General features: G+C 48.8%; 1 protein-coding gene and 1 long non-coding RNA gene across 3 annotated transcripts in view; both read left to right on the top strand.

Moving 5' to 3' along the window:
• The window catches only part of LOC310769260, a 38197-nt gene that overhangs the window by 16699 nt on the left and 3624 nt on the right, over positions 1-17874 (top strand). The gene's annotated exons all lie outside the window — the stretch shown is intronic.
• Positions 929-17146, top strand: B3GNT8 (UDP-GlcNAc:betaGal beta-1,3-N-acetylglucosaminyltransferase 8). 2 transcript variants are annotated; one of them, XM_083627578.1, is made up of 2 exons: positions 929-1065; positions 12248-17146. In XM_083627578.1, exon 2 carries the CDS (start codon positions 12255-12257, stop codon positions 13473-13475), a length of 1221 nt encoding a protein of 406 aa, XP_083483704.1. In that variant the 5' UTR covers positions 929-1065; positions 12248-12254; the 3' UTR covers positions 13476-17146. The 2 variants fall into 2 exon arrangements, with proteins under 2 accessions (XP_083483704.1, XP_083483703.1); XM_083627577.1 differs by lacking the exon at positions 929-1065 and adding an exon at positions 6779-8902.

The following is a 17874-nucleotide window of genomic DNA, read 5'->3' as shown; positions in this document are numbered from 1 at the left end:
GCCTAAGATGCCTGGTCTTATCTCCTGACTTCATTCCTCAGGTGGGCCCACACAGTGCTTTCCCTCCTAATAATAATAATAATAATAATAATAATAATAATAATAATAATATTTTTTTATTTATATCCCGCCCTCCCCAGCAGAAGCCGGGCTAAATGTTTTGGGGTACAGTGGTACCTCAGGTTAAGAACTTAATTCGTTCTGGAAGTCCGTTCTTAACCTGAAACTGTTCTTAACCTGAAGCACCACTTTAGCTAATGGGGCCTCCCACTGCTGCTGCACTGCCGGAGCACAATTTCTGTTCTCATCCTGAAGCAAAGTTCTTAACCTGAAGCACTATTTCTGGGTTAGCGGTACCTCGGGTTACATACGCTTCAGGTTACATACGCTTCAGGTTATAGATTCCACTAAGTACTTAACCCGAGGTACCACTGTACTCTCATTTTCCCTACTCATATTGAAATACTGCCCTTCAATGAGACCAAACTTAGGATTCACAAAATGTTTAGGGGTATGTGTACCCCCTGGAAAAAAGCGCTGGATCCACCTGCCTCGACCTTTCCCTCCAAATTTGCTTTTCTGAGCTGCCAAGCGAGTCCTTAAGCAAATGATTCCCTCCCACAGCCCTGCCGGCAGCATGAATATTTGATGGGAGATGAAATATTAAGACACTTTAAAAAAACAACAACCAGAAAATGAAATGCCCCACCCTTTTGCCTTCCTTCCAGTGGTTTTCTGCTCTGGGAAGAAGCACCTGCCTGCCTGCCTTGTTTTTTTGCTCTCTGCTTCACCTTTCTTTCGTCTCCCCAAGAGAGGCGGCTTGTGTCTGTGAATGGTTTTGGTTTTGCAGAAAGAAAAAAAAAAGTGGGAGGTTTCGCTTCTGCTTCGGGTGTCAGGATGTGTGTCTCTGGTGTATGTGTGCGATGAGAGAGACACCCATAACGCCTGGAGCAATTGCAGAGGAGGGAGAGAGCGGAGGAAGAGAGAGATGAAGACAGTCTAACTTCAAGCAGAGAAGAGGAGAGAAGGACAATAGGAACCTCCCCATTCTCACAAGGCCTTCAGGTGAGACCTGGGTCTGTTCTGGGCAATGGTGCCTCTTCTGTGAAATCCTGCATGTGCGTTTACCTGGGAGCAAGCTGAACACAGTGGGACTGGCTCCCAAGCAAACATGCCAAGCATTTTTGCAGAGCAGTCCTGTGTCTACTTGTTAGGAAGCGAGTGCCATCCAGCAGAGAAATGCTCATTTTTTTCTCCTGAGCAAACACGCTCAGCATCACACGGTGTGAGCCTGGGTGGCAGGACTGTAGCATGGCTGAAACTGGGTGCACGCTTCCCACCTTGGATCAAATCTATGCTTCCAGCTGCCATAAGAAAGCTGCAGAGATAGCGCAGGATAGTGTGCACCCTGGAAATGATCTCTTTCAGCTTCTGCCTTCTGGAAGAAGGTACAGGGCTATAAAGACTAGGACTAGCCGCCTGAGAAACAGTTTTTATCCAAATGCGATTTTGGTTTTAAATGCAGTGTAAGGAGTCTCTATGGGAGCATATTGTATTTAAAAATGGGGTGTCAGAGTTTTTAGGAGGTTAACCAGGTTAGCTGGGATAGCAGGCTTGTTGGTTTTTGAATGTCTGATGTAGATTTTTTCCAATTTCGTTGTTCTGTATGGGACAATGACAATAAAGATTATCATATCGTATTGTATCGAAACAACTTTTATATGAGAAGACACAGGTGAAGGAAAGGCAGAGCTTTTGAGAGTTGTTCTTTTTTGGGGGGGTTGTTGTTACACATGTCCCTTGTTTTGGGGAGGGTGGGCTGGAGGGGGGAGAGTTTGCTCTGTGTGTTGCTTCTACTTCCTGGTGCCTTTTACGACAGGTGGAAATAAACGATGGGGCGATAGGAGACCTTTAGGATAAAATGCATTAGCTGAAAAGTCTGCAAGTGCTGTAATTCAGCCCGTGGCTCCGGCGTTTGTCTTCCTCATGCGATTTACGATATTGAATTATTGAGTTGAAAAAGCAGGATTAGAGGTGGAAAGTGGGTTGGCTTTTTTTTTATAAAAAAAAAAAAAGTGTGAAATTAAATTGCAGTCGCGACGGATGGGAAAACAAGAGGAAAGCAGAAAAAGGGACAAAAATAGAGAAAGATACATCCTTGCCGGGGGTTGGACTAGATGACCTCTTCTCCAGGCTAAACATGCCCAGCTCCCTTAGCCGTTCCTCATAAGGCATCGTTTCCAGGCCTTTGACCATTTTGGTTGCCCTCTGGACACGTTCCAGTTTGTCAGTGTCCTTCTTGAACTGTGGTGCCCAGAACTGGGCACAGTACTCCAGGTGAGGTCTGACCAGAGCAGAATACAGTGGCACTATTACTTCCCTTGATCTAGATGCTATACTCCTATTGATGCAGCCCAGAATTGCATTAGCTTTTTTAGCTGCCGTGTCACACTGTTGGCTCATGACAAGTTTGTGGTCAACCAAGACTCCTAGATCCTTTTCACATGTACTGCTCTCAAGCCAGGTGTCACCCATCTTGTATTTGTGCCTCAAATACATTGTGGTTTGGTTTTATTGTATTTTAGGTTGGAAAGTCTCAGTAAACATTATTCTAAAGAGAGAGAATGAGAGAAGCCTTGCGTGCCTCTCTTTGGCATCATGCGGAGGTTTGGAATTCCCACACAGGGCTGGGCATGTGTCTTATCATGCCCTGTGCCAAATAAACCTGCCATGTGCGGAAAAGCATTGCTGGGAATTTTATGGAAAACTCTTCCTGGAACAGTGTTATGTAGGGTACTTGCAAAAGGTGCGTAGCAATTGATAGGAGGGGAAAAGGAAATGCATTCCATACCCTGTCCTACCCTTGCTGGGCCAAACAGGTCCAGACATTGTATTTAGCATTATGCGCATAATGCTTGAACCTAGCCGCTGAAGTATCCCGCTCCCTAAGCAGAAGAACTGCTTTCAGAAACTGTGTCCTGCCATTTCATTCCAGCCTGCCAGGACAGAAGCGATGCCTCCTTATTAAATCTGTTGTTGACCAGAGGCCTAGAGCCTCTGGGATCTTCTGATTTGCCCCTGCAAGTCGCATTCGCCCAACTTCTGTTGTCTATTCTCTGACAACCCCTGGGTTAGATTACTGTAGGGCATTATACATGGGGCAGCCTTTGAAGATGGTTCAGAATCAGTAGCTGGTGCAGAATTCAGCGGCTGGATTGCTGACTGGGGCAAAACAGTCTCAACTTATAACAACAACAACTGTAGCCTTTCTAGGCCCTTTTAACCATGGGTAGGAAAGCGTTGCGAGAGACGAAAAGAGTCAAACGACACCAAAGGATTAAATCCAGAGAAAGAGCTTTATTCTGCCATTCGGGGGGGGGGGGGCAGAAGGAGCAAGTGTGATAACTCACAAACAAGCACGAGTTCACAGCCATTTGCACAGAGTATATATTCCCCTCTTCAGGAGTCCTGCCCCATGTGTTTCCTGAGCATGAACAGAAAGCTCCCGTCTTGGGACTCTTTTGGACTCTTCTCAGGAAAGGGGGTGAGAAGCCAAGGGGGTCGAGGAGCCTTGCGGCTCAGCATGTCCAAGATGTTGCAACTGAATGAGATAAAAGCCGGTTCTCAGGCTGGCTCTGACAGAGGCTATTCATTAGCTTTTTGAAGCCTTCTCGTACTGATAAAAGTCATGGTTTGCCTATGCACAGCGTCTTGTGAGAAAAACAGAGGAAAACTTTAGCTGTGGATTTTTAGAAGAGAGAAAAGGAATTTTGGACAGTTTTGAGGCCTGGTTGGGGGGGGTGACTTCGGGCCTAGGTGGGGTCACCTGTCCTCACCTCCTTCACAACAGCAACAACAACAACCTATAACATGAATCCTGGCAAAACAGTATTGGCTCGTTCTTACTCTGGTTTTTGTACTTGCTCTGAACATTTCTGTAAGTTGCTTTGAGTTCACCTTTCCCAAAAAAAGCACCTCATAAATACAATAAATAATGATACTAATATGCAGTCATGGCTGCCCCCAAGCAGGGTTCAGTGCACGGCCCTTTGCTATCCCAGGCTATCAGGCTGGCCCAGCTATGGGGCAAGAAGAATGGCCAGCCCGTTGGGGCTTCTGGCTTGTAGGGACGGCAGGCATACAAAATGTTTGGATCTTTTCTTTCGCGGTTGGTGTCCTCTTGAGGCAGGGCCGGCCCAAGTCCATTTTGCTGGCTGAGGTAGAGGGCAGACTGCCTTTCTCCCTATGAAGCAACCCAGACCTTGAGACCATCTTATGAGGCCTTTCTCTGTGTGAACCCCCTCCATGAGAGGTCTGGAGGGTGGCAACACAAGAACAGGGCCTTTTCTGTGGTGGCTCCCCACATGTGGAATGCTGTCCCCAGGGAGGCTTGCCTGGTGCCCTCATTACACATCTTTAGGCACCAGGTGAAAACGTTTCTCTTCAACAAGGCCTTTGGCGTTCTATGGCCTTTTAAATGTGTCTGTGGGTTAGAGGGGCTGTTGGTTTGTTTTGGTTTTGCTTCATCATGTATTTTGTGCTTTCATTTTGTGTTTTTAGGTAGTGAGCCGCCCTGTGGTCTTCAGATGGAGGGCAGTATACAGCCCAGTTTGAAATGATGTGCTGCAAGGTGCCTTGGAGATTATAGCGTCAAAAGGCAAGGGTGAAATATAATCCATTTATTGATTGATTTGATTGATTTTATTTCTGTGCTGCTTTTCATTCACAATAAATAGCAATAATGTAATGGAACATCATGAGCCTGACACAAATCGTATAGAATAATTAACAAATCGCCAGTAAAACAATTACAGTCTATAATGCACTGTTAACAAAACAACTCAGAAAATAAGCCGAATTACAAAAGGCATATTATGGGATTCACATAGTATTACAATCTTCAAAATCTCTAAAACAACATCAGCAACCAAAAACCAAAACTTAGCACTGTTGGATTCACCTACCCACCTCATGACTCATAATCTTCCACTCAATTCAGCTCATTAAAAGACTTATATACATAATTCCTGTGGCAGCAACTCCTTCCTGAAGGCTCCAAGGGCAGTAGGAGGCAGGTGGAAAAAGCCGTTGCCTGATGGGCTAGCACAAAGTCTCTATCCCCTCACAGTCCTTCCTCTGGAAACAGCTCCCTTATTGATCTAAAGTTTGTGCTGCTGTTGTTTCACCTGATTTGGCATATTATCGCAGCATTTGAATTGTGTTGCTTATGAGTTGCATAGAGGGCTGGGATGGTGATAGGTGGACTCTTATGCGTGTCTACTCAGAGGTAAGTTCCGCTCAGCTCAGTGGGACAACATGTGCGCAGCATTGCAGCCTCGTGAATGTAAATAATACAGGAGATTCACATATTAATGACTGCAAGGATGCAATGTTAGGACTGGAGCTTTTTCCAGTAGGAGTTTCTCTGTGACTGACGGCACGAAACCCTCCCATGCCCATTATTTTGCTCTGGTTATCTCCCGCTTGGACTACTGCAATGCACTCTATGTGGGGCTACCTTTGAAAGTGACCCAGAAACCACAACTAATCCAGGGTGCGGTAGCTAGACTGGTGACTGAGCGGCTGCTGAGACCATATAACACCGGTCTTGAAAGACCTACATTGGCTCCCAGTACGTTTCTGAGCACAATTCAAAGTTTTGGTGTTGACCTTTAAAGCCCTAAAAGGCCTCGGCCCAGTATACCTGAAGGAGCGTCTCCACCCCCATTGCTCAGCCCAGACACTGAGGTCCAGCGCCGAGGGCCTTCCGGCGGTTCCCTCATTGCGAGAAGCCAAGTTACAGGGAACCAGGCAGAGGGCCTTTTCAGTAGTGGCGCCCGCCCTGTGGAATGCCCTCCCACCAGATGTCAAGGAGATAAACAACTACCTGACATTTAGAAGACATCTGAAGGCAGCCCTGTTTAGGGGAATTTTTAATGTGTGACATTTTAATGTATTATTAAACTTTGTTGGAAGCCGCCTAGAGTGGCTGGGGAAGCCCAGCCAGATGGGCAGGGTACAAATAATTGATGATGATGATGATGATGTCTTGGTGCTCTTCCGGCCAGAAGGGACTCCCAAAAAGAACTGCCTTCTTCTGATTATCCCAGACCTTGTTGCCAGTTGTGCTTTGCCCAGGTATTGCAAAGCTAGTTTGTGAATATTCATGAGGCAGGGGTGGGGGTGGGTGGGGATCACAGTTGTTGCAAGATGGAGAGCTGCAAACTCAGCCTTTCGTATTTTTAACAGTTTGGCAGGTGCTAAGCACCACAGGCGTGCAAAACCAGATGCCCGCTGTACTGCCACTTACGGCTCAGTCTGAGCTGGTAGAAAGACATTGGCCACCTCTGGGAGATCCTTCCAGGTATCGATCAGCCTGGATGGCTCAGTTGCTTAGAGCAGGGGTCAGCAAGGCTTACCGGGCATGGGCCACATCACTCCCATAGAGATCCTCCGTGGGCCGGACTGGCGCAGCGCAATGCCGGAAATCACATCTGCGCATGTTCGTGGCGCCGGAAATTGCTTCTGTGCATGCCCAGACGCTGAAAAATCACATCTGCGCAGAAGCGATTTCCAGTGTCTGGGCATAAAGGTAAAGGGACCCCTGACCATTAGGTCCAGTCATGACCGACTCTGGAGTTGCGGCGCTCATCTCGCTTTATTGACCGCGGGAGCCGGTGTACAGCTTCCAGGTCATGTGGCCAGAGTGACTAAGCCGCTTCTGGCGAACCAGAACAGCACACGGAAACACCGTTTACCTTCCCGCCGGAGTGGTACCTATTTATCTACTTGCACTTTGACGTGCTTTCGAACTGCTAGGTTGGCAGGAGCAGGGACCGAGTAATGGGAGCTCACCCCGTCGCGGGGATTCGAACCACGGACCTTCTGATCAGCAAGTCCTAGGCTCTGTGGTTTAACCCACAGCACCACCTGTGTCCCTTTTTAGCGTCTGGGCATGCGCAGAAGCGATTTCCAGAGCTGCGGAAGAGAGTCCCCGCGCCGTGCTGCACTGATTTAGCGCAGTGCGCAAGGACTCACCGAGCGGGCAGCTCAGTTAGGGGGCAGCTAATGGGCCAGTTAAGCGACCCTCATGGGCTGCTTCCAGCCCATGGGCCTTAGGTTGCCGACCTGTGGCTTAGAGTGTGGTGCAGATATAATGCCAAGGTTGCAGGTTCGGGACAGCTGCGTGTTCCTATATTGCAGGGACGAGATGATCCTTCCAACTCTATGACTGTGGGGCCTTCTGGTTGATGTATGGCTGTTACCAGCCGGGGGTGGATGGGTAGGGGTTAATTGAGAAAAATCCTCTTGTGGGATTCAGCTTCCTGTTGATTCGGTTGGAGATGGATTTTCTGCAAGCTCTGCCAGGAGAAGAAAGGGAAATGTCAGCTCCTTCTTCACATTAGGGCACTAAATGGGCACTTAGCAACGTAGGGTGAGGCCAAATCACATGGGCTGACGCAGAGCTTGATTCAGTTATTTCCTAAACACCCTGCGCCTTTTTTTCTGAATTAACATTGGATGCACACATTTAATTCTTATGCTGAGAAGGGTGTCTTACCTAGGCATTTTGTGTTCCTCTTTATTTAGAGCATACGGAGGCACAAGCCACTTCCTCAGAGGATGTCTGTGTCTTTGTGTCTGCTCCGAATTAAGCCAAATTGAGTCTGGTGGAGCTCACTTCCACATAGGACATCGGTTTGCAGCCTAATTTATTATTGTGGTTTTCTTAAAATGAGCAAATGTCTGTGTTGTGGCTGTAGGCATACTGCCCATGTTTTCTCAAAAGCAAATTCTACTTGATGTGAACAGGGGCAAGGCAAATAAGTGGCCTTCTCCCCTACTTCCTCAAACATAACCGATTTGTTTGAGCCAGACAGCAGGTCATTGATGTTATAGATGTCACTAAGGTGGCAATAAAGTAAAGGTAAAGGGACCCCTGACCATTAGGTCCAGTTGTGACCGACTCTGGGGTTGCGGCGCTCATCTTGCTTTATTGGCCGAGGGAGCCGGCGTACAGCTTCCGGGTCATGTGGCCAGCATGACTAAGCCGCTTCTGGCAAACCAGAGCAGCACACGGAAATGCCGTTTACCTTCCCGCCGGAGCAGTATCTATTTATCTACTTGCACTTTGACGTGCTTTCGAACTGCTAGGTTGGCAGGAGCAGGGACCGAGCACCGGGAGCTCACCCCGTCATGGGGATTCGAACCGCCGACCTTATGATCGGCAAGCCCTAGGCTCTGTGGTTTAACCCACAGCGCCACTCGCATCCCTGTCATGCATAGGATGTGCCATTTTGGGAATAGGATGCTGGCTCAGGTGGGCCTCTGGCCTGATCCAGTCGGCCGCTTCTAAGGTCCTTATCTTCCTTCTCTCTTCCTCCAGCTCCTTGCACAGGGGGCAGAGAAGGAAGAATTGCACTAGCTTCTAGCCTTTGGCTTTCCTTGCCCTTTGAACCCATCCCAGCAATTGGGGTGGAAAAGTTTTTAACTACAGGGAGGAGATTTTTCTCTCTCGTCCGCCTCCAGCCATTGCCAAGGGGGAGTGGCAGATGCCCTTTTCAGAGATGCCAAGCGCACTGTTTTGTCTCCCGGCCTGCGCAACTGTTTAGTTTTGCCACCCAGGCAGAATTTAAATTTATCCCCTTGGCCGGTGGCCAGGATCAGACGGTAGAAAGCCACGGCGGGAGGGGGAAATCCAGCAGCATTGTGTGAGTGTGTGCTTGTCACATGAGGCACATCTATGCGCTGGAACTCCACCGGAGAGCGGCTCTGTGCGCGCACCGTGTGAAAAAGGGCCGCATGCGACGGAAACCTGCGTCTTTCCTCCCAGGGGAACAGTCCTTGGCAGGAAAACTGTGCCAAAGAACACCAGGTCTATAAAACCTGCAGTAATGAAAAGGTAAGTACATAAGGGACCGTCTGTTTGTTGACCTATAATATACTGTCACATGCTGGTGTGATGGATGGAAGCACATCCTCACTTTTAAGGGTCACGCGCAAAAAAAAAGAAAAGAGGCCATGCTGGAAAATGATGCGTTGCAGGGGGTTGGTCTAGATGACCGTTGGGGTTCCCTTCCGACTCTGCAAATCTATAATTCTATGGTTCTAAGAAGCAGAGACCTTGCACTGCACTGCTGTGATGAAAACAGCAGTTCCTGGGCCATTGCACAGAATGAGCCAGGAAGGAAATGGGTAAAATCCTTTAGAACGGACCCATCCCTCATGTCATGCAGCGTTTATGGCTAGGTTTACCCGTGCCCAGAAGAAAGAGGTGTAGGAAGGGATTGTACCGCTTCATGCTACTGCTTTCAAATGCTTCTCCATTTTTTATTTTTTAAAAAACTCCTTGCAACCTGAGAACTAGCAGATCAGGAAAAATGGTTCTGTCCTTTTGACAGGTGTGTGCTGTGGTTCGTTGTTTTTTTTTTTTAAATTGACCGTACGTTATTAACGCAGAGCAGGGGTGGCTAAACTTTTGCGTCCTGAAGGCCATTTGCATCGTTTGCCAACCCCTCCGGGGCCGCACGCCAGCCGTGGATGCGGCCACAGTGCTCAGATCAGTGGAGTTTTAATTTCACTCTCCGCCTCTCCCCGTATGAACCCTGCGCACATCACCCAAGGGCCTTCCTTGTGTGCCTCCTCCACGGGAGGTCCAGAGGGTGGCAACACAAGAACGGGGCCTTTTCTGCGGTGGCTCCCCGTTTGTGGGATGCTGTTGCCAGGGTGGCTGGCCTGGCTCCTTCATTCCATATCTTTAGGCGCCAGGGAAAATCTTTCCTCTTCAACCACACTTTGGGCTGATTAAACAATCTATGGTCTATTAAATGTGTCCGGGGCCCCCCGGTTATAAATAATAATTTTAATTATAAATAATGCTCCGAGACAGGATTTTCTGCCATCTGAAATTTTCAAGACTGCTGTAATTTGTTAACGAGAAGCTCGTTTATGTGTACTAATTATACAGCCTGTATATCAAGTGGGAGGAAATTTAGCATTATAGTCCTTATAGATCCTAACAGTCCTTTTTGGGGGGGGGATAATGGTGGAGAAAATCACCACAAAGTTTGTTTATTTATTTATTTTGAGGCCAGTCGCAGTACCACCCCCACCCCGGGACAGTCAATAAACTTGAATAAGCTCAAGCAGTCAATGATCTGGTTTGCAAATGGCCACAACTTTATTGATTTATTGATACAGGTGGATTTTTGGCTCAAGGATTGGGTTTATATCCGTTCCAGCCCCCGCCTCCAGACAAAAATAGTAATTATTTAATTTTAAAAAGGTAAGGGAACTCAGTTCCCCGGAGTTTTTGCTCCCCACAAAAGTCCTGCTAAAAACCACAGACTCATCAGCTTGACTGATATATTGGCCAAAATGTCTGCTAAGTATCTCCTGCAAAGATTGGAGGGTCATTATCGTATACCGGTAGTAGTAGACCAGGCAGGTTTCAAGGAAGGGAATTTCCTTTGGTAATTGCTTCTCGCTCAACCATTTGGTAATGGGAAACCGCAGCAGAACCTGCACAGCATTTTACAGCTTTTATTGACTTAATTGCTGCTTTTGCTTCCATAAATAGAAGTCATCCCTGGGATAAATGATTAAACACCAATACTGATTCGAGACTTTAATTTTTAAGTAGTGTGCTTCAACACACAAATGCATCTGAAGGTTCAAACAGGCTCTTGCACATGGGTAGGCAAAGTAAGGCCCGGGGGCCGGATCCGGCCCAATCGCCTTCTCAGTCCGGCCCGCAGACGGTCCAGGAATCAGCGTGTTTTTACATGAGTAGAATGTGCCCTTTTATTTAAAATGCATCTCTGGGTTATTTGTGGGGCCTGCCTAGTGTTTTTACATGAGTAGAATGTGCGCTTTTATTTAAAACGCATCTCTGGGTTATTTGTGGGGCTTGGAAATTCGTTCATTCCCCCCCCCCCCAAATATAGTCCGGCCCCCTACAAGGTCTGAGGGACAGTGGACCGGCCCCCTGCTGGAAAAATTTGCTGACCCCAGCAGAAGAGATTCCTACATCTAAAGAAGCCCAAGAAGGCTGTGGTTTGTAGCCAGTGCGAGTCCTGCTCAGAGTAGACCCGCTGGAACGAATGGGCATAATAATAATAATTTTTTTATTTTTACCCTGCCCTTCCTGGTTCAGAAAACCAGGCAGGGTGGCTAAAAACAAATTTAAAACACTTAATTGTAATACAACATAGAAGCAACATAATATACAGTACAAAAGCATGAATGATAATAAAATTCAAAGCGGGCATGTGTGGAGGATTCCCTGGCCCAGAATGGGGTAACTGTGCCCCTGAAGGACCAGGTGCGCAGCCTGGGAGACGTTTTGGATTCACAGCTGTCCATGGAGGCGCAGGTCAACTCTGTGTCCAGGGCAGCTGTCTGCCAGCTCCATTTGGTACGCAGGCTGAGACCCTACCTGCCTGCGGACTGTCTCGCCAGAGTGGTGCATGCTCTAGTTATCTCCCACTTGGACTACTGCAATGCGCTCTACATGGGGCTACCTTTCAAGGTGACCCGGAAACTACAACTAATCCAGAATGCGGCAGCCAGACTGGTGGCTGGGAGTAGCCGCCGAGACCACATAACACCGGTCTTAAAAGACCTACATTGACTCCCAGTACGTTTCTGAGCACAATTCAAAGTGTTGGTGCTGACATTTAAAGTCCTAAACGGCCTCGGTCCAGTATATCTGAAGGAGCATCTCCACCCCCATCGTTCTGCCCGGATACTGAGGTCCAGCACCAAGGACCTTCCTTTCAGTTCCCTCACTGCGAGAAACCAAGTTACAGGGAACCAGGCAGAGGGCCTTCTTGGTAGTGGCACCTGCCCTGTGGAACACCCTCCCATCAGATGTCAAAGAGAACAACAACTACCAGACTTTTAGATGACATCTGAAGGCAGCCCTGTTTAGGGAAGCTTTTAATGTTTAACAGACTACTGTATTTTAATACTGTGTTGGAAGCTGCCCAGAGTGGCTGGGGAAACCCAGCCAGTTGGGCGGGGTATAAATAATAATTTATTTTATATTATATATATAGAGAGAGAGAGCGCGCGCTAAATCCAAAGAGGTGGATTTTGGAAAGAGAAAAACGTTTTACAGATGGCGCAAGTACTATGAATGGGATAATGTTTGCCATCTTTAATTATTATTAATAATGATTTTTATTTTCCACCCCGTTCCTCAGCCCTTCCGAGCCTCACTTTCCCCTCTGCTCTTGCTTTCCAGGAAGGAGATGAAACCTTCGCGGTGCATCACCGTGGCTACTGCTTTGCTGAGTCTGGTGGCCCTCAAAGCCTACATTGAGTGGACTGTGGAGGAGGCTGAGAGGGTCCCGACCCCTCACGGGGGGCACGGCGTCCCGACCACGGCTCAGCCCTCCCAGGACGACTTGCTGGCCTTCACCCTGCAGCGCTTCAACGCCTCCTTGCACCAGCTGCGCCAGAGCATCCCTCGGACGAACGCCTACTGGAACGAGAAGCAGCACCAGATCTTCCAGGACTTGGACGACGGGCTGGTGAACACTTCATGGAACGACTGTTCCGCCGGTCCCGAGGCAGCAAGCCGGGTGGCCAAAATCAGCGACTTCAGCTCCTATCCAGAACTTTACAGGAACTTCCTCCTCTATGACGAATGCCGGAACTTCTCTCTCTTGATCAACCAAGCGGGCAAGTGTTCCGGCACCAAGAACCGCACTTTCCTGCTCTTGGCTATCAAATCTCTGCCGGGGAATTTTGCCGCCCGCCAGGCTGTGCGGGACACGTGGGGGCGCGAGGGCGAGCCCGGAGGGTTGCCCGTCCGCACGGTCTTCTTGCTGGGCACGGCCCAGGGCCGCTTGGGGCCTCGGCTCCAGAACCTGGTGGAGTACGAGAGCCGGAGCTACGGCGACATCTTGATGTGGGACTTTGAGGACACCTTCTTCAACTTGACCCTGAAGGACTTCCTCTTCCTCAGCTGGACTGCGGAGTACTGCCGGGAGGTGCGCTACGTCCTCAAGGGGGACGACGACGTCTTCATCAACACGCCCAAGGTCTTGGAGTACCTGGGGTCTCTAGACGCCAACAAGATGCTCTACACGGGCCAAGTGATGGCCAACGCTTCGCCGTTCCGCGTCCGCCGGAGCAAATACTACGTCCCCGAGTCGTATTACGTGGGGCCTTACCCATCCTACGCGGGGGGTGGGGGGTATATCTTCTCGGGGCCGCTAGTCCGCTGGCTCCACCTCATCTCCCGACACATTGCGTTCTACCCCATCGACGACGTTTACACGGGCCTTTGCTTCCAAGCCCTGGGCATCCTCCCCGAGGCGCACCCGGGCTTCTTGACCTTTGACATCGCGGAAAAGGACCGCAGCGACCCTTGCGTTCACAGCAGGCTGCTGCTGGTCCACCGCCGCAGCCCCCAACAGACCTTCCAGCTGTGGAAGCAGATCACAGACCCGAACCTCAGCTGCTGAACGATGGGAGTCAGGAACAATGGGTTCGAGACGCTTCCTGCCGAGCGCTGAAGGCGGACGGAGGCAGATGTGGCGCAGCCTTCTGTGTCTTTGTTGGACATGAGGACCTCCGGTGTGCAGTTGAGGGAGGGAACGGCCTCCTTGAAAAGTCTGTGCGGAGAAAGGGCAGTTCCGAGTGGCGGCGCCACTCCACTGCCTTCGTATTCTGCTTGGGCGCTTCCTAGAGGCAGGAGCCAGATACGAATACTGGGTCAGAGAGGCACCTCTCCTTAGGTTTCTGTTTTATGTCTGCTCTGGGGTGGCAGCATGGAGAGGGGAGAAGTTGGCCGGTGGCGCAGCGGGCAGCCCGGTAGAAAGCAGAGGACCAGAGGGGCGTTTTTCTGAGTCGTTCGGAAAGGGTGGTATCGCAGTGGCAGAGGACACGTCTGGCTGCGTCAAGGCCCACCTTCAATCTCTTCGACTGGGGGTGGGGGTGGGGCCCTTTTACTGCCAAAGGGCCACATTCTCTTCAGTGCCATCCTCTGAGGGGCCGCATGCTGGCGGTAGGCGTGGCCAGAGGTACAAGTGGGTGGAGCAATGGGTGTAAATTTGGCCTTTGTACAGGAGGCAGGTTTCTACACAAACAGACGCCACCTATCCTCCTCCTGGACAAGCAAAAGGTGTGATCGGAGTTCATGGAGACATTCGTGGAATCATGGGAGAGTTGGAAGGGACACCGAGGGTCATCTAGTCCAACCCACTGCAATGCAGGAATCTCAATGAAGGCATCCATGACAGGTGGCCATCCAACTTCTGTTTAAAAGTCTCCAAGGAAGGAGGGTCCACCGTCTTCCAAGGGAGACGGTTGTACTGTTGGAACAGCCGTTTGGGGTGTGAAAAATGGCCAAAGTAGGGTATGGCTTGGAGACAGGGGGTATGACCAAAGGAGAGTTCTTCCTGGTGTTTAGTCGGAATCTCCTTTCTTGTAACTTTAATAATAATAATTTATTTGTACCCCGCCCATCTGGCTGGGCTTCCCCACTCTGGGTGGCTTCCAACAAAGATTAAAAATAAATTAAAATGTCACACATTAAAAACTTCCCTGAACAGGGCTGCCTTCAGATGTCTTCTAAATGTCAGGTAGTTGTTGTTCTCTTTGACATCTGATGGGAGGGCGTTCCATAGGACGGGCGCCACTACTGAGAAGGCCCTCTCCCTGGTTCCCTGTAACCTCACTTCTCGTAGTGAGGGAACTGCCACAAGGCCCTCGGAGCTGGACCTCAGTGTCCGGCAGAACAATGGGGGTGGAGATGCTCCTTCAGGTATACTGGACTAAGGCCGTTTAGGGGTTTAAAGGTCAACACCAACACTTTGAATTGTGCTCGGAAACGTACTGGGAGCTAATGTAGGTCCTTTCAGGACCGGTGTTATGTGGTCTCGGCTGCCACCCCCCGTCACCACTCTAGCTGCCACATTCTGAATTGCAGTTTCCGGGTCACCTTCAAAGGTAGCCCCACATAGAGTGCATTGCAGTAGTCCAAGCGGGAGATAACTAGAGCATGCACCACACTGGCGAGACAGTCCCCAGGCAGGTAGGGTCTCAGCCTGCATACCAGATGGAGCTGGCAGACAGCTGCCCTGGACACAGAATTGACCTGCGCCTCCACGGACAGCTGTGTGAAGCCATGGGTTCAGGTCCTACCGTCCAGAGCAGGAGAAAAGAAGTTTGCTCCACCTTCTGTGTGGCATCCCTTGAGATATTTGAAGGTGGCTTTCATATCTCCTCTCAGTCTCCTCCTATCCAGGCTAAACATACTCAGCTCCCTCATCCATTCCTCATAAGGCTTGGTTTCCAAACCCTTGATCATTTTGGTCACCCTCCTCTGCACATGTTCCAGCTTGCCCATATCCTTCTTAAATTGTGGCACCCAGAACTGGACACAGTATCCCAGGTATGGTCTGACCAAGGCAGAATACAGTGGTACTATGAGATCCCTTGATCAAAACACGAGACTGTCGTTGATGCAGCCTAGAATAGCATTAGTATTTTTATTTATTTATTTGCTGCTACGTCACATTGTTGACTCATGTTAAACTTGTGGTCCACTAACACCCCAGTATCCTCCTTCACACGTACTGTTAGTAAACCAGGTGTCCCCCACCATGTTATATTTGTTCATCTGGTTCTTCCTGCCTGAAGTGCAGAACTTTACATTTGTCTGTATTGAAATTAATTTCGTTAGTTTTGGCCCAGTCCTCCAATCTGTTAAGGCCATCTTAGTGCGTGGGGAACAAATATCCAAGCTGCCATTGCCTTTAGAAAGAAACAAACCTAAACATGCAGAGGAGGGATGTGAAAATAAGGAGGGAGCAATTCTACTGCAACAGCTCAATGTTAGGGAATGATAAATTTTCAGATTTGGAATGGCAAACAACTCTGACTCTTTCAGATCACCCAGGTTAAAACACATTTGGAGGATCAACCCCTGCTAAAAACATTTTTCTGGTGTGAAGGTCTGCAGCCCTACCAGGGATCTCGCACTGATAGATTTCCTGCAATGGCAAGTGGGTTTGACTAGATGGCCTTTGGGTACTTACCAGTACATTTTAGGTGCTTGTCAAATTTGCTTTCAATCAAACTCTTTGATCACACAGTGGGATTCTATACAGCTCTTGTACCAGAGCTGGCTCAGCTAATCAGAAATATTAAAAATCCAACACGCAACTTGAATGCCGTTTTCTCCCTGCTGAAGCAAGGAGGGCTGCAGACATGCACCACCACTCAGGATCCTAAGGTTGCCTTCTTTTTGTCCTGGCCTTTAGCAGGTTAGTACTTGGACACGTTGAAAAGAAGCGGGTGCAGCTTTTACGACATTTGCTGCAGAAAGACTTAAGTCAGGAGTCAGCAAACTTTTTCAGCAGGGGCTGGTCCACTGTCCCTCAGACCTTGTGGGGGGCCGGACTATATTTTGGGGAGGGAAATGATCAAATTCCTATGCCCCACAAATTACCCAGAGATGCATTTTAAATAAAAAGGACACATTCTACTCATGTAAAAACACGCTGATTCCCGGACCCTCTGCGGGCCGGATTTAGTAGGCAATTGGGCCAGATCCGGCCCCCGGGTCTTAGTTTGCCTACCCATGACTTAAGTGGTGCATAAACCTCTGCCTGGTTCACACCTGGTTCAGGCTGCTTTTAAAGGCTCAGGAGATGGGTCAGGTAAGAGTGGTACTGAGTCTGGGTTGGACTCTTGTTCTGCACCTTCATCACCCCAATGCCGGATCTGGGTACAGGCTGGGCAGATCCTGCTGAAGAGTTCTGTATTATCTGACGTGTTTACCCACCGCAAGCATTTCCCCCAAAGGTCTGTGGCTTGATCTCCAAGGCACTCAGAGAACCTGGGTGAACAAAGGAGCCCAGCAAACTTGTCTGTGCTATTGGCCTCCTAGTGTTTAAATACACCTTAAGGAAAAATGTCTACCTTCATCAATGGCAAAAATATATATAGAGGTGTTCTATGAAATCACAGGCTATTAGTTGCTGCCTTCTTGGCTGCTTCTTACACAGAAATTTGAGGAAGGTTCGGATGTTTCCATGTGTTCTATTTAAAGAGCAGGGAAGACTATTTCTCCCACGCTGCAATGATGTACAGATACCATAATAAAATATGCCTCAGGTGCTGTGTATTGGTGATGTGGTTCGTGTCTGCCGTGGTTGGAAGTTATACTTGTTGCTGCTCTTTGGAAAATATTTGCAAGTGCTTTTAAAATAGCAGGCTAGTAATCTAGTGCCAAACTATTATTTTTCAGCAAGGCAGTGATTCCTAAACGATGGCGCAGCAGGGAGGCAAGCTGTTTTCAGTGTTGTGTTTTATAAACCAAAAAGTCTGCCTTTTGGCTGGGGCAAGCAGCCGAGGCAAAAAATGGAAGGGCAACAGGTGGTATCAAAGGGACAGAATGGGGTTGTAGACAGGAAAGTAGATGGCCAAGGAATTGTTATAGTGTCCTTCCACATGATGGCTGACAGGTGGTAAAACAAAGCAGTGATCAAATAACAGGTAAACTAGGAAAATTCTCCGATACAAAATTTTAAGGAACGTGCCGTAAGGTGTTGGAGATGATGGATTCTGTACCTAGTACCTGTTTCCAACCAAGTTCTACTCAGACAAGAGCCTCTGAAATTAATAATTCTGCATTAGTCATGGCCATTAACTTCAGTAGGTCTACTCAGAGGAGGGCTGGCATTGGATGCGACCCTATGGCGCTGTAGTGCAACTGCAGAATATTCATCGCAGTCAGGGTGAGATGAGATGAAGCAGCTAACTTTGCTCTACCACAGTTTTAATCATTCTAACATGAATTCATCTAACATGAATCCACAGCCTGCTTCGATTTAGGGTGCAAGCCCTAACTCCTGT

This window comes from Podarcis filfolensis (genome assembly GCF_964270895.1).
Source record: "Podarcis filfolensis genome assembly, chromosome: 8".
In the NCBI taxonomy this organism is placed as follows: domain Eukaryota; kingdom Metazoa; phylum Chordata; class Lepidosauria; order Squamata; family Lacertidae; genus Podarcis; species Podarcis filfolensis.
The sequence above is the reverse complement of the archived record's forward strand: the minus strand, read 5'-3'. Positions and strand labels throughout refer to the sequence as shown.